The 17,296-nt window shown below is 40.1% G+C and overlaps 1 protein-coding gene across 1 annotated transcript in view; it reads right to left on the bottom strand.

Annotated features, from left to right (window-relative positions):
- Positions 1-3,834: 3,834 nt before the first annotated feature.
- NECTIN3 (nectin cell adhesion molecule 3) overlaps positions 3,835-17,296 on the bottom strand; it is a 148,754-nt gene continuing 135,292 nt past the window's right edge. Inside the window, exons 8-9 of the mRNA XM_006073960.4 lie at positions 9,842-9,904; positions 3,835-9,051 (exon numbers count right to left, since the gene is read on the bottom strand). Of these exons, the coding sequence (XP_006074022.1) occupies positions 8,872-9,051; positions 9,842-9,904 (243 nt within the window). The 3' untranslated portion in view covers positions 3,835-8,871. The remainder of the gene's footprint in view (positions 9,052-9,841; positions 9,905-17,296) is intronic.

Below are 17,296 nucleotides of genomic sequence, written 5' to 3'. Positions count from 1 at the left end.
GGTTATTAATCTTTATATATATTTTAATCATACTTTATCAATAATGAAAATGAAAAAGTTTGGTCGATAAAAACTTTATTCAAAACATATCAAGAACCACATAGTTCAAAACTGCAAAAATAAAAGACAATTTCTGGTAACTTAAAAATAAAGAGTATCTATAAACAACCACATTAACATCTACTATTTATAATACAATTTCAAAACCAAAGCTAATCTCTGTATTTCTATATCTCGATACATTTGAGCTAGAATCCTCCTCCTTACCTCACTATATTATTATGCAACCCCTTCAGTTTTAACAGTTAAAATATAACTTGGGTATTTTCTGTATACTATTAATCTCTTCCCATACTGAAAAATTGAGACAGTTCAAATGATTAGAAACTAATTTTCACTTAAAAAAAAGAACAGGTTAGTAAAACATTTCTTTTGAAAACTTTTCTGAATTGAGCTACACAAAAACACATTTCTACTTGAGGACTCTCCAGATTATTCACTATGCATTTATATATATATATATATATATAGCATAAGACATTTGAAAAAAGCTTTTCTTTTTTTTTTTTTTTTTTTGGTCAAGATTCTCACTACCCAGGTGCTGTTCAGCCAGATTCTCTTTCTGGACGACATTAATTTGTTCAATAATGGAAGTAAGTGATGTGGGATTTATTGTGGGAGAACTAGTTCTGGCTCTGTAGGTAAAAAGTTCACAGGCTGGACAAGGTAGAGAGGACAATTTCAGTGTGAAACGGGTTAATGAGAAGAAAGTTAAAACTGGGGTACAGACTCTATTCAGACAGAGATCACTTTTCAGACATATAAATAGCAAAACAAGGATAGGAAAAAATAATAGCTATAGAGTTTCTCATTTCTAAACCAAGGGGCTTTTACAAAATCACTTTAAAAGTAGGAGCTCTCTTGAAGACAACCCTTAAGCATCTTATTCTCCCTGCGCTTCATAAAACTCCTGTGAGGTGGAGACTACTAATTTTTTACTAGGGATGAAAGTGAGAAGTAACGAAGTTAAGAGGCTAAGACCACATGGAGAATGAATAGGCTGGAGCAGATGTAATGTCTTAAAGCTTTGGCTTAAAAATAGAAACAGAAGGTAAAGGATAAACAGGAACTTTTCTGGATGGACAAGTGGAATAATCCAGGGATCCAGTAACAACACCACCTACTTAACATTTTTCTACAAAGAACTTGGAATTTCAAGTACATAGTGAAACCTGAGATGACAAATGTTCTTCCGGGTATTGAAATGCTCAGTTGAAGGGACTATAGCAATAAGTTCTCATAAGACCACATGAAAAAACAGAGGCATTAATAAGCCACAGTGTGGGTAAGTGCAAACTAAGGCATTTAGGACAAAATGCTGCTGCCTGTAGCTAAAATATGATGGACATGGAGCCAGCAACATGACTTCTGAGAGGAATTTAATTTAGCCTGATCAATGAGTTAGGGTGGATTAAAGAAAAAAAAAAAAAAAAAGAAACAGAAAAGCTGGTCATTATTGGCAAGAATAATGAAAGCTAAAACAACGGTGTCCATGCATTTGGGAATCAATGGAACTCTTGTCTTTATAAACCCACTGTGAGTTATTAAGGGACATTACGAATGCTTGAAATACATTCCTAACCTCTGGAGGAGACACATAAGACATTTATTCATGGCTGTCAGACATATTTGTAGCAGGATAGGCCACAGTTCTAAGCCAGTGTGGCAAATCTGATGTTCTGGATTCCCAAGGGGTTCTCCCCTGCGGTCTCCTCCAATGAACTTTACAGTTCAATCCTGTACCACAATAATAAATACAACCGGTTCAGGCCATGATATCAGGGGTCCTGCTGGGCCACAGGGAATCTGATTATAAAATCTTTAAATAGTAATGCTGGGAAAAACCTCAAGAAGGGAACTGTTTAGTCTCCTACCTCTAGATGGAGTAAAACATTGAAACATCTCAGAAAGCAGGTTTTTGTTTGTTGAAGATTGTTTGGGATCACAGTCATAATCTAGTAATAATTTCAAGTCCATTAGTCTATCTCCTTGGAGAAGGCAATGGCAACCCACTCCAGTACTTTTGCCTGGAAAATCCCATAGGTGGAGGAGCCTGGTAGGCTACAGTCCATGGGGTTGCGAAGAGTTGGACATGACTGAGCGACTTCACTTTCACTTTTCACTTTCATGCATGGGAGAAGGAAATAGCAACCCACTCCAGTGTTCTTGCCTGGAGAATCCCAGGGACGGGGGAGACTGATGGGCTGCCGTCTATGGGGTCGCACAGAGTCAGACACGACTGAAGTGACTTAGCAGCAGCAGCAGCAGCAGCAGCAGCAGTCTATCTCCTTGGGTCTAAATGACCTGTGTGTGCGTGTGTGTATGTGTGTTTGTGTGTGTGCGTGCACTCAGTAAATGATATGCTTCCTGTATAAATTGTATGCAAGTGGCAACTGTAAACAACACAGCTCTAGAATGAGAGTCCTTAGAGGACAGGGCCCGGCCGACCTATAATTCATGGAGGTGCTGCTGTTTTCCATAAATATTCACAACATCTGAAACTCAGGCATTTATCCTTATACCTCACAGCTAGAGGTGACAGATATTGCATATAACTAGAACTTTTTGATCACAACAAACTGTGGAAAATTCTTAAAGAGATGGGAATACCAGACCACCTGACCTGCCTCCTAAGAAATCTGTATGCAGGTCAAGAAGCAACAGTTAGAACTGGACATGGAACAACAGACTGGTTCCAAATTGGGAAAGCAGTATGTCAAGGCTGTATATTGTCACCCTGCTTATTGAACTTACATGCAGAATACATCATGCAAAATGCTGGGATGGATGAAGCACAAGCTGGAATCAAGACTTCCAGGAGAAATATCAATAACCTCAGATATGCAGAAAGAGAAGAACAGGAAGCCTCTTGATGAAAGTGAGAGAGAAGAATTAAAAAGTTGGCTTAAAACTAAACATTCAGAAAACTAAGATCATGGCATCCAGTCTCACCACTTCATGGCAAATAGATGGGGGAACAATGGAAACAGTGACAGACTATTTTTTCAGGCTCCAAAATCACTGCATACGGTGACTGCAGCCATAAATTAAAAGACACTTGCTCCTTGGAAGAAAAGTTATGACCAACCTAGATAGCATATTAAAAAGCAGAGACATTACTTTGCCAACAAAGGTCCATCTAGTCAAGGCTATGGTTTTTCCAGTAGCATGTATGGATGTGAGAGTTGGACTATAAAGAAAGCTGAGCACCGAAGAATTGATGCTTTTGAACTGTGGCGTTGGAGAAGACTCTTGGGAGTCCCTTGGACTGCAAGATCCAACCAGTCCATCCTAAAGGAAATCAGTCCTGACTGATTTTTTTATTCATTGGAAGGACTGATGTTGAAGCTGAAACTCCAATACTTTGGCCACCTGATGTGAAGAACTGACTCATTGGGAAAGACCCTGATGCTGGGAAAGATTGAAGGTGGGAGGAGACGACAGAGGATGAGACGGTTGGATGGCATTACTGACTCGATGGACCTGAGTTTGAGTAAGCTGTGAGTTGGTTATGAACAGGGAAGCTTTGTGTGCTGCAGTCCATGGGGTTGCAAAGAGTTGGACGTGACTGAGTGACTGAACCGAACTTTTGGTGAGGGCGGTATGTAGGTATGTAATTTGATATACATCATGGCCTTATCCCCCAAACACTGGCTGGGATATTCTGGGGGAATGGACCAATGAAAGGAATTTATTCCCAATCTATGGAATGGAGAATCCTTTTCTTTGTCAATGGTGGTTTCCCTTATCCTTGAAATATAGAAGGAACGTCTACATCATAGTCTCAATTGATAATGTTTGATAAAAAGATGTTTAGTGTCATCTGAATTGCTGACATTCTCTTTATTCTAGTCTACTTGTAGTTCCAAATTTCCACAATCAAACAAACATGACTAGACAACACCTTTCCTAATAAATGGAAATACATTAGACATAAACTACTTTATGTATTTTGGCAATTAAGGCAAAAAGGCTTCTGAACCTACTTCTAACCTTTTTGCAGAAATAATGCTAAAGTATTATAAAAAAATGCTAAAGCAAGATAATAAAATGGGCCGGAAATAGATGTTTATAGATGTGAGGGTTTTCTTGCATGTGTGAACTCCAAAATTTTTTTCAACTGTGAATTTAAGTGGGCTTCTCTCCCCTCTTTCTCTCTCTCTGATGCATACACGCATACAGACACACACACACACACACACACACACACACACACACCCATCCTAAGCAGGAAAAGGCTGTCACTAAGGAGAAATGCCCGCAGGTGGTTGACTTTAGAGCGGTGAATATAGTGCATCCCAGTGTGAAAGTGTGGTAACAACGAATCCTTAAGAAATTCTGTTATGTTGAATGTAATTTAAATTATTTTGGCGCTTGTTAAATGGTCTTACCGTACACCCTAGAAGCGTTTAGTTAACATTTGAAATTTCCTAGTTGAGAATATACCCTCCAAAGGTTGTTAGTTAGCATTCGAAAAGCTTACTTCAGAGGCTACTACCACAAGAGTTCAGCACCAGAGACTTTGTTAATAGGTGATTATTTTCAGTGGTCAAATTAATGGTGTTAAAGGCATGTGGACTGGCAAAAATACTACAGGGCACTCCATCCTTTCACAAACAGGGCATACAGTGCTAGCAAGCCCACTAGCTCTAGGATTCCTAGATTACTAACCTGCTCTGGGTCTAGAAGTTGAACATATTCAAGCTGCCTGACATTGAAGCAGCTGTAGTATTACTGGATTCACTTCTAATAGCCCTTTTACACAAATTATTGATAGTCTCTCTAAAAGAATGGAGTGGGAACTTTTTCAGGCTTACATGACAGGTTGACTATTATAGGATGTCTGTTCTGGTGCCTGCTTGTTTATGTACATGAATAATGCAGATTCTGGCTTAAAACCTGATTTCCATGTAATATACCACCTACTAAGGTTGTGGGGAGGAGACCTACAGCCCTCATCTACTGGAAGCCACCAAAAGTGAAAGTGAAAGTCACTCAGTTGTGTCTGAGTCTTTGCGACCCCATGGACTATACAGTCCATGGAATTCTCCAGGCCAGAATACTGGAGTGGGTAGCCTTTCCCTTCTCCAGGGCATCTTCTCAACCCAGGGATCAAACCCAGGTCTCCCGCATTGCAGGCGGATTCTTTACCAACTGAGCTATCAGTCAGAAGCCCACCAAACCACCTAATAATTGCAAGTGACCAAACTGACAAAGTCCAGCTTACAACAATTTTAATGGAAGGAACACAAATACCTTTCAAGGGCCATAAGATGAACCCAGGAATAGTCCACAGTTGAACAGGCTTACAAACAACAGTTTCTGCAAACTGCCCAAGGATGAAGGGTGTTGCCAGTTGAGCACAGGAACAAGAGAAGCACAGAACTAAACCACAGGTAGAGGCCCTGACATTTCTACGTTCATTTCAACTGACCACCCCGCCCCCCACACACACATGTGAATGTTGCAGGGAAGCCAAGGACAGGTAAGAGTCTTCAAAGTTAACTAGCAGATTCTGACACTATTTCTTACGTGTGTGTTCTCAGTTGCTCAGTCATGTCTGACTCTTTGTGACTCCATGGACTGTAGCCCACCAGGCTCCTCTATCCTTGGCCTTCTTACATGTTCTAAAATTGAATAGAACATATAAGAAAGCCAAGGATAGAGGAACCCTCATAGAAGAGAAAACAAACCACTGCCTTTTAAGAATTAATCTAAATTCTTATCCCATTATGTCAGAGCAATCCTAAGTCATGCTGACACTAGTTCAGTGTGGTGTGCAAAGAATCTGGTGATCTGCTATTGCGGCGATGATGCATGCTCCTGGAGGTTAGGCTATCTACAAAATCAAGGCTGTGTGTTTAAGATGGAGCATGCACACTCCCCCTTGAAATGCAAAGCTGCAAGCATAAGTGGATAAGCACTCTGGGATTTATTTCTGGTTCAGTGTGTTTTAATAAACCAGTTATGGGAAGAGTATCTAGTATCAGCTGTGGCTTACATCCTTAAGCCTCACTCACGGACCTTGAAGAGTCTGACTTCCAAATTTAACTGTCCATCCTCAAGTGGTCTAGACTCCAAATTTAGAGATCAACAAGCTAATTTTGGATGGCATTTTTTGCTTGAGGGAGCTTGTTGATCAAACCCTTTTAAAGCTCCATTCTATTCCCCTCAGTATTTAGAGAGAACAGATGGAAGACACCGGGATAAGCAATTATACAGCTTCTGTGACCCATGTAAGGGGCCAACAGCTATAAAATCTACCAGTTTGTTAAAGAAATATCATAGCTGACAGAGAAGCAAAGAGGATATTGAACTAGCTGGCTGTTGCAAGAACTGTCTACATCCTGAGATTTCTTTTCTATAACTACACCAAGAATGTAAAAACTTGCAATAGTGGCTACTTGTTGGTAGGAGGCAGAAATACAGGTCAAAGGGTTCTGAAGCTCAGTGCTTCCAATCTCTTTCCCTAGTGCCAATGAAGACATCTCAATTCCCCTTGAGGTCCAAGGTCTTCTTTTGTAACACTAATCCAACAATTTGCTTCCCACCAGGACCCAAGAAACCATCCCCAATTTTTAAAGCTCACTAAAGGAGTGACTGCACCTCAGTATCTTCCACTGTAACATCCAGTATGTATAAACCACTTCTTTATCAAGGAGAGCTCTGTCTAGAGTCAACTTTCTACTGGAAGACATTGCAAGGATCCCTATACCTTCAGTTACATTAACTCACTGATGGGATTTCAAGTAATAAAGTTAGGTACCTTCTTTCTGGGCCAGCTTGCTAGCAAGGGCAGTGAACTTATTTTGAGGTAGTGCAGTGATACAGCAATGATGGTCCCTGGTATTTACCCTTTGATTCCATGTAACTATCATCTTTTGGGGCTTCCCAGGTGGCTCAGTGGTAAAGAATCTGCCTGCCAGTGCAAGAGATGCAGGTTCCATCTCTGGGTCAGGAAGATCCCCTGGAGAAGGAAATGGCAACCCACTCCAGTATTTTTGCCTGGGAAATCCCAAGGACAGAGTAGTCTGGCTGGCTAGTCCATGAGGTCACAAAGAGTCGGACATGACTTAGCAAGTAAACAGCAATGACAACTATAATCTTTAACAGAATTGCCAGTCATCCATGTAAAGGAGGGTGGCATTGTATTACTACTGTAGAACAACTTGGATAATTTTTCTGATAAAGCAAGGCGACTGAAAAAAGGAAATAAATACACAAGCAAGAAATAGAGTCAGAGGAATGTGAATCATAACTTATCTTTGGTATCCCAGTAGAAATCTATGTTAATATTCTCCTATCCCTTGAAGCTTAGGTTGGAAATGTGTACTATTTTATTTCAGTGCTTATGTCACTCTTTCCTAATATATGACAAGTCTGCAGTGTTTTCATATCTGTGACAGACCCATAAGCTTCCAGAACACACAGTAAAGCAATGCTTGTCTAAAATGTGAGGACGGGAGACTGACGCTTGCACATGTACCCATGCTCCCCACTCTGCTCACCCCATTATAATTGCTACCTTCAAAGCTCACTGAGGAAAAGTTGGCAAAGGGAAGTGAGAAAATTCCAGACAGACACTGGCAGGCACCAAGATGTTGCAGAAAACACTAGTAAGCCAGTCACTGTAATATCTGCTATTAGCATCTCTTTACTCTTATTATTGACCAGGTAAAGATGGGGAGGAAGGATCAAGGACCACATGTGGGTTTAGCACAAAGGCCATATTAATGCGGCTTTTTTGTTTTGTTTTTTTTTAGGTTTTCAAATTTTTGACCTGGCTTTTAAAAGCAAGGATTATTTCATGGTGCTTTTTCCATCAGGCTTTTTTTTTTTTTTTCCCCTGAGGTAGATAAAACATGGACAATAAGAAGTCTGAAGAATGTAGAGGGTAGCTGAAGCCTGTGTGGACAGGATTAGTTTGAAAGAAATTTCAGTAGTGAAAGCTGAGCCTGTCATATATAATACCACAGAAAAGAGGGAAAAGGCTCAAGGCTGTCCACCATTTAGAAAGGGCTTTTAGATTTTAACAGGTGGGAAATAGGCTAATTTGGACTGCAAAGAACAGAACTGTGGGAACAATGACCGAGTAAGAGAAGAACCTTGGTAAGCACACAGTTCATCAAGACTAGGTCGATGATAGCAAGAAATATACATCCCTCAGGACCTTGGTGATCCTGAGACCATAAGAAGGAAAACACAGTACAATATCACAGGAGTATAAAAGCAACCAACAGACCTGAAGGTTTAAACTGCCTTTTGTTATGTTTTTGGGATAAACAATAAAGTATGCCTCTTAGCCTCTTGTTTGTAAGCAGGTATTGTTAACTGTACTAAACAAGTCAGGAAAGCCCAAATTCCATGACATAATTAGTGAGATGGATTCTGAGCTCCTTTTTCTGCCTGTTTGAATTACAAATGAACAGGCTGGTCTGCCTGAGCCCCAGTGAGGTTAATATTCCCAGCTGGGGCCTTTCTTTCTGGAGAATCACTGCTGTCATCCCAGGCAGATGCTCGACTTTTAAATGAACATGCCATTGTAGACCAAGTGTTAGTAGTTAAATGCCATCATCACAGAAACACACAAAGCTAGAGTCAAGTTCACAAACACAGCTGGTGGCTAAGAAACTCTTAAAGAAAGAAATTCGTTTCGCTCTTGGCGCCAAGTCATTCATCACAACTTCCGATACACTTAGACTGGGATTGCTTTATATGAAAGAGAATAAAATCATAACTATTGGCCTCAGTTTCTCTCCCCCCAATCTAAGAATAAACATTTGTTAAAACAGCACTGGAGAAAGAGGACCTTCACACATAATGTTCTCGGGGATTGATGTAGACTCCCTCCAGGTCGCTATATGGATGGTGTCTGCCAGGGCTCCCGTCTTGGTAGCGCATCTGATCATACAAGGGGTACATCTGCTGAGTCCCGTCCTCCCCCACTGGATTCTCATCTTCACAGTCCAATCTCCTGCTATTCAGTCCATTCTAAAAATTCAAACATTGCTTACATTAGTTGAGCAGCTGTTTGCATTTTTTCTAGCTCTTGGGTGAAAACAGGCAAGCACAGAATTCATCACACACAAGCTATTTATTGAATGGCAAGGTGTCAACAGCTTATCATTTTCTAGTCACTTGTTGCTTATAATACCTAAAAGTGATGGCATCTCCTAAACAGAAAACTGTGACTAATGGGGACTGTGGTCAGTTTCAGGCTTCGAAATTTGGAACTGGTATCAGTTAAGGTAAACTGGAGAAAAACAAGGTTGTGAACTGCAGGAGTCTCTCAGCAAGGCTCAAGCTTGGAATCCATGCATGAGACAATATAGAGATTTAAATCAAATAACCAAAACCAAACCAAAAGAAGCCTCGGGATTCAGAACTGGGGAATCAGGGGAGAGATACAGTGAATGCATAGGTAATATCTGACTGTATGCCCAACATGGCTGAGAATAAGGAATGCTTTCAAAAAACAGCCTTTTGTCTTGACCTTTCTTCTTTGCTTGACTCTGGGTCACAGCTGACACCATAAAATGAACCTCCCTGGTGCTCTGTGTTGTCACTGGTACTGATCCTCTGTCAGGTTATTGGTTTCATATAACTTGATTACTTCTAAGAGGAATAAACCAGCTCAAGGACTTTACGAAATCACAGTACAGGTGCTCAGATAGCAGAGGGGAAGAAAATGAAGTTGCATGGAAATAAAATGATCTTTTAATAAACATGGTGGTCACTGGCTCCACCTGGGCTGACCCCATTAGAGGACTATGTTACTTACAGGGTGCTGGACACTTCCAGTCTCTCTCTCTTTGAACTGAGTCTGCAGAGGCAAGTGTTCAGTCTGGAGGGAGAAGACAGAAAAAGACATGCACTTTAAAGCACAAAGCACATGATAAAACAGATCAACCAAGACCACTACAAAGCACATGATAAAACAGATCAACCAAGACCACTAAGACTCCTATTTTAAAAAGAGCCAATCGTGTCTTGTTAAATGTCTGCCAATGAAGCAAACTGTTTCACGTGAGGATGGGAAAAGCAACAGCATTTCCTGAGTGTTGTCTCTCTCTCAGCTCCAGCCTTCTTGTAGAGGAAGAAAATGCACAGAACATCTCCTACAGAAGCTCTCATGCAAACTGGTTTGCATCTTACTCAAGGGAGCACTCAGCACAGAAGGGCTCTTGCCTCTTCCTGGTGGAAGAGTCTGATATTTTGAATCGGCTAAAAGGGGTTTGGGGTGGTAACGAAATGTTATTCTGTTTTTATTTATAGATGTATATATGGTCTGCTTCTCTTCCTCTCGCTACTCCTTGTCTCCCAACCCCAAACAGCTCATAAAAGGGATTCATCATTTCTAAACCTCAGCCTGAGAGAATGTTTCTCAGCTTCCCCTTGGCTTGTAAACACATACTTACCTTTCAGCCCCAAGTTCAAATATCATCTCTTTCAGGAAGCAGAGCACAAAACCCTCAGGCAGAGAGTCACTTTCCTTTCTGTATTTTCACAGCATGTGTAATTTTCACATCTATTTGCTTTCTCCTTCACTGGACTGAGGGTACTGGCTGGAGTATTTACAGACATTACCTCATTTAATTTTTATAATAATTCTGTAAAACCCAGGTCTTTATTTTACAGATGACTAAAACGGAGGCTCAGAGTGGTTAAGTAAGGTGTCTCTGGTCACACAGCTTGTAAGTTGTGGATGCTTTGTCTGATTCCTAAACCTATATTCTTATAAGCCCTGCTTGCGCCTAGAAAAGAGACGTTCAAGAACTGTAATAAAAGAATGCCTGAAAATCCCAGCATGTGGGCACATCTATCAGCATGTTCTTCATTTCACTGTCTTTGCTTAGGCTGTCCTTTTAGTCTGGAATGTCTGCCACTTAGCCTCTGGCACTTGAAATACTACCAATCTTGGCCAGACTAAAGTCAATTTTTTTTTCCTAAAAGGCTTTTCTGCAGTACCCATCAAAGTTAATTTATTTACTCCTACTTTTCCTGTTGTTCTTATTCTTATTTATACCTCTATTATGGTAGACATCATGATCTGTTTTTTAGTTCCTAATGTTTTTATCTTTCAATCCTAGCGAGCCTTTCCTGGCCATCCTCCTCCAAACCTACACCCTAGCCTGTGGGTCTGTCATAATAATAAGTCAATCGCTAACTAATAACTTCACTGAAATATGAGCTATCAATTCTTGATATCCTCTGTCATATGCCATGTTATCCAAAGCATAAGATATCTGTGACAAATTTGTTCCCCCGTCACATTCTGCATGATTCTGGAGTGCTTTTGGCATGATCAGTTGATATTGACAGTACACAATGGTAAAAATTCAAGGCAAGGCCTGTTCCATGGACCAATCACATGGGGCCTTGTGCTCAGAAGGGTCCCACTTTGGGGTTCAATGTTCCGTGGTTGCCACCTTAGATTGCTTAATGATTTTATTATGAATTTGTGGTTTGTACGTGGCCAAAAGGACAACAGAGCATGCTTCAGGGACCTATAACTTCAGCCCAAGGGTGTCCTGCCTCCTTCTGCTTGTCTATGATTTCTTGGCTGCCACCCCCAGACCCTCCCAGTTTCCCCTCTTTTCCCCTGTCCAATGACTGCTGCTGCCCTCTGCCCTGGCCAGGGGCCTGAGTGTTGGTACAGGGAAGTCTGGGGTCAGGAGTGCATGCCCTCCACACCACAGAGCATCTGGCGGGTGGCAGGAGGATATGAGGACACGTTTCAGTGAGGCCAAACCTCTTACGTCCATATAGGAACCCAGTCTCCATACTGAAAATCTTATTTTTTAAACAAAGGGCCCTGCATTTTGCTTTGCACTGAGACTACAAATTACATAGTTGATCCTGGTCCAAGAAAAATAGACTCAGAAAAAAAAAAACACCTAAAATTAAAATTAGCATTTTCTTTTGTTTCCTGGCTATTTTAGATGAGCCATGGCTTTATGGGTGGCTCAGACAGTAAATAATCTGCCTACAATGCAGGAGACCTGGGTTTGATCCCTGGGTCAGGAAGATCCCCTGAAGGAAATGGCGACCTACTCCAGTATTCTCTCCTGGAGAATTCCATGGACAGAGAAGTCTGGCGGGCTACAGTCCATGGGGTCGCCAAGAGTCAGACACGACTAAATGACTAACACATACACACACAGCTTTATGAGCAAGAACAGCATTGCTACCCTTTTCTCATGGCCTGAGATTTAAAATCAGCAAGTACACTTGAAAATATCGGACAAGAAAAGAGAGTTCCTAGGACAGAGCAGGAAGAAATGATGCCTGGACACCACGAGCAGTCTTCACCTTCACTGACTGGACAATCAGCAAATGTTAAGTTCTTATTCTCTATCCAATAGTGTAATTCTCTATCAATAAATCATTATACCTCACATGAGTCCATGAATTTTGTAATACAACAGTTAGTCAAATTCTTTATATAGACAAAAGTCCCACACGTCCTAGGGATGGCCCTGCATTAGGGACCAAGACTATGGATGCCTGCCTCTGTAATGTATTGCCATCTAGCTTCTGACCAGATACCTTAGGAACTTAATTTTATAGTGGCTGATAAATGCGCTCTCTTTCTGCTAGTCCATAACTACTCCAAATGTTACATATCTGACTTTCTAAAAAATTTAATCACAAGAATATATAGAAAAGTGTCTTACATGATACCTCACATGTGACTGGTGCTTTGTATATGTAAACTGAATTAACCTATGATATTTTAATTGGTGGATACATGGTATATATTATTATTCTTGTGTTTTTTTCCCCAGAAAGCCTTGAGAGAGTCTGAATCTCTAAAACATATTTAGACTTCCCTACTTTACATGTACTATCTTGTAACAATTTCTATTGAGCTACAACCCATACTTACTTTCCTGATTCACTAAAGTCATGTAGATTTTCATTCCTGTCTTCCAAGGTACTAACAAACTAGTTTTTCAAATTGTATTATCATAATGAATATTTTTACTTTCTCTGACTCAAAAATAAACCTCCACATGTTACTATGTGTTATATTTTATTCTGTTTAGATAAGACTTTAAAACCCCATAAACAGAGCTTTAAGAGTTACTAAAGTTTATTTTCAGTGATAAACAGAATCAAGATTTCAAGTTGCTATTGTCAACAAGTCTACAATCACACTGGACACTCTGCTTGCTCTGGCAGTGGAAAAACTACAAACTAGAGTTCCAGTTGAAACCATTATTCCCCTACTGAATTAGAATCCTTTTGGTCTTCTCTCATATCATAATTTCATCCTCAAAATGCTCTTATACTTCCTTCCATGTCTTCCTTTTGCTCACACTCTTTCACTGTAATATATAAACCTTAAACATTATTTTTAAACACATTCTCTTACCTTCCCAAATGTTTCTCTAACATGTTCCCTCCAATTTCTAGCCCCAACTGACATCCATCAGCCTCTTCTACAATTTTCTTAAGCCTAGAGAAAATTACTGCAGATCACTCCCACATCTACAAGAACTTCCCTATCGTTCTCTCATTTTTCAACTCTCTCACGCATATTTGCCATGGATTCCTACCTCTTGGCATGACAATATGTTCAAGCATCTGCCATCTTCAGAGATAAATTAAAAGATAGTATCTATTAAAACTTCAACATCTTAAATTCTAAAAGGGCATATACCTTTTGGAACTTCAGCTTAACAAGATACCTAAAACTCATTACCTGCTGAAGGACCATCCATCCTCTCTCAGTTCCTAAGATTATAAGGGAATATAAACTAAGCCATGATCAGTGTGTTCTCTTGGCATAACTCTATGAGCTTTGTCCTGCTTCATTCTGTATTCCAAGGCCAAACTGTTACTCCAAGCATTTCTTGACGTCCTACTTTTGCATTATAGTCCCCTATAATGAAAAGGATATCTTTTTCAGGTGTTAGTTCTAAAAGGTCTTATAGGTCTTCACAGAACTGTTCAACTTCAGCTTCTTCAGCATTATTGGTCAGGGCATAGACTTGGATTACTGTGATATTAAATGGTTTGCTTTGGAAACAAGCAGACATCATTCTGTCATTTTTGAGACTGCATCCAAGTACTGCATTTCAGACTCTTTTGCTGACTATGAGGGCAGACAAAGATGGAGAAGCTCTATACAGTCAGCAAAAACAAGACTGGGAGCTGACTGTGGCTCAGATCATGAACTCCTTATTGCCAAATTCAGACTTAAATTGAAGAAAGGAGGGAAAACCACTAGACCATTCAGGTATGACCTAAATCAAATCCCTTACGATTATACAGTGAAGTGGGAAATAGATTAAAGGGACTAGATCTGATAGACAGAGTGCCCGATGAACTATGGCCGGAGGATCATGACATTGTACAGGAGACAGGGAGCAAGACAATCCCCAGGAAAAAGAAATGCAAAAAAGCAAAATGGCTGAGGAGGCCTTACAGATAGCTGTGTAAAGAAGAGAAGTGAAAAACAAAGGAGAAAAGGAAAGATACACCCATTTGAATACAGAGTTCCAAAGAACAGCAAGGAGAGATAAGAAAGCCTTCCTCAATGATCAGTGCAAAGAAATAGAGGAAAACAATAGAATGGGAAAGAATAGAGATCTCTTCAAGAAAATTAGAGATAACAAGGGAACATGTCACGCAAAGATGGGCTCAATAAAGGACAGAAATGGTATGGACCTAACAGAAGCAGAAGATATTAAGAGGAGGTGGCAAGAACACACAGAAGAACTGTACAAAAAAGATCTTCACAACCCAGATAATCACGGTGGTGTGATCACTCTCCTAGAGCCAGACATCCTGGAATGTGAAGTCAAGTGGGCCTTCGGAAGCATCACTACGAACCAAGCTAGTGGAGGTGATGGAATTCCAGTTGAGCTATTCCAAATCCTGAAAGATGATGCTGTGAAAGTGCTGCACTCAATATGCCAGCAAATTTGGAAAACTCAGCAGTGGCCACAGGACTGGAAAAGGTCAGTTTTCATTCTAATCTCAAAGAAAGGCAATGCCAAAGAATGTTCAAACTACTGCACAATTGTACTCATCTCACACGCTAGTAAAGTAATGCTCAAAATTCTCCAAGCCAGGCTTCAATAATATGTGAACCGTGACCTTCCAGATGTTCAAGCTGGATTAGAGGAACCAGAGATCAAACTGCCAACATCCGCTGGATCATTGAAAAAGCAAAAGAGTTCCAGAAAAACATCTATTTTTGCTTTATTGACTATGCCCAGCCTTTGACTGTGTGGATCACAACAAAGTGTGGAAAATTCTGAAAGAGATGGGAATTCCAGGCCACCTGACTTGCCTCCTGAGAAATCTATATGCAGGTCAGGAAGCAACAGTTAGAACTGGACATGAAACAACAGACCGGTTCCAAATAGGAAAAGGAGTATGTCAAGGCTGTATATTGTCACCCTGCTTATTTAACCTATATGCAGAGTACATCATGAGAAATGCTGGGCTGGTGAAGCACAAGTTGGAATCAAGATTGCCAGGAGAAACAGTAATAACCTCAGATATGCATATGACATCACCCTTATGGCAGAAAGCAAAGAAGAACTAAAGAGCCTCTTGATGAAAGTGAAAGAGGAGAGTGAAAAAGTTGGCTAAAAGCTCAGCATTCAGAAAACTAAGATCATGGCAACTGCTCCCATCACTTCATGGCAAATAGATGGAGAAACAGTGTAAACAGTGGCAGACTTTATTTTTGGGGGCTCTAAAATCACTGCAGATGGTGATTGCAACCATGAAATTAAAAGACGCTTACTCCCTGGAAGGAAAGTTATGACCTAGATAGCATATTAAAAAGCAGAGACATTACTTTGCCAACAAAGGCTCATCTAGTCAAGGCTATGGTTTTTCCAGTGGTCATGTATAGATGTGCGAGTTGGACTATAAAGAAAGCTGAGCACCGAAGAATTGCTGCTTTTGAACTGTTTTGTTGGAGAAGACTCTTGAGAGTCCCTTGGACTGCAAGGAGATCCAACCAGTCCATCCTAAAGGAGATCAGTTCTGAGTGTTCATTTGAAGGACTGATGTTGAAGCTGAAACTCCAATACTTGGCCACATGATATGAAGAACTGACTCACTGGAAAAGACCCTGATGCTGGGAAAGATTGAAGGCTGGAGAAGGGGACTGTTGGATGGCATCACTGACTCAATGGACATGAGTATGGGTAAACTCCAGGAGTTGGTGACAGACAGAGAAGCCTGGCATGCTGCAGTCCATGGGGTTGAAAAGTGTCGGACATGACTGAGCCATTGAACTGATAAACTAAGCACTCTACAACTTCATACCTGGTATGTAATACCTAGTTATCTCCTCCATTGCTTCCTTCCCAATTCAAGCATCTGCTAAACTTCCACATCACTTCTTTGGGTAACTTTATACCACCACCTATAGTACACCAGACATAACAAAATATTTTCATATTTACTATTTTTATAAAACCAGAGAATCTCTGAGTAAAGATTACGTGAAGAATGCATGAATAATAAACTTCTTAATAAACTGTCATGATTCCGCCTGAAATGTCTTGAAAGACACAAAATCCTTCTTTCCACAGCCCTAATGGGATCACTAGTAAATTCCACCAAACATGTAAAGAATTAATACTACTCATAAATTCTTTATGCAAGTGAGAGAAAAGAGAACATTTTGTAACTACTTTTATGAAATTAGCATCATTCTAATAACAAAACCAGGAAAAGGTATTACAAAAAAAAAGAAAAGTCTTTATTCCTTTCATCCCAAAATCTTAAATGAAAACAGTCCTCTACAGTTGAATACTAAACAAATCGTGGCATATTCATAAAATTAGGAGTACTACTCAGCAATGAAAGGACATTTATTTATGCAACATGAATCTCAAAAATATTATGCTAAAGGAGTTAGACACACAAAAGCATGCTGTCTTCCTTCCTCTGTGAAATTCTTTATAAAAAATGTAACTATTATTCTGTGATAGAAATCACATTAGGTGTGGTGCGTGGTACATATAAGAAGTTTTTCAGGTGATAGAAATGTTCTTGATTGAGATAGTATACATGAATGTATACATTTGGCAAAGCTTATCAAACTGTACACTTAAAATGGGTCAAGTATTATGCCAATTATATCTCAATAAAGTTGGTTTAAAAAAAAAAACAAACTATGCCTTTCCATTTTATCACCGTCATTCAGTTTTGCAGGAGTATGCACACGGAGGGAATCAGAATGGGAATTCACTGACAGTCT

Source organism: Bubalus bubalis, chromosome 1, assembly GCF_019923935.1.
Source record: "Bubalus bubalis isolate 160015118507 breed Murrah chromosome 1, NDDB_SH_1, whole genome shotgun sequence".
NCBI lineage: Eukaryota > Metazoa > Chordata > Mammalia > Artiodactyla > Bovidae > Bubalus > Bubalus bubalis.
The sequence above is the reverse complement of the archived record's forward strand: the minus strand, read 5'-3'. Positions and strand labels throughout refer to the sequence as shown.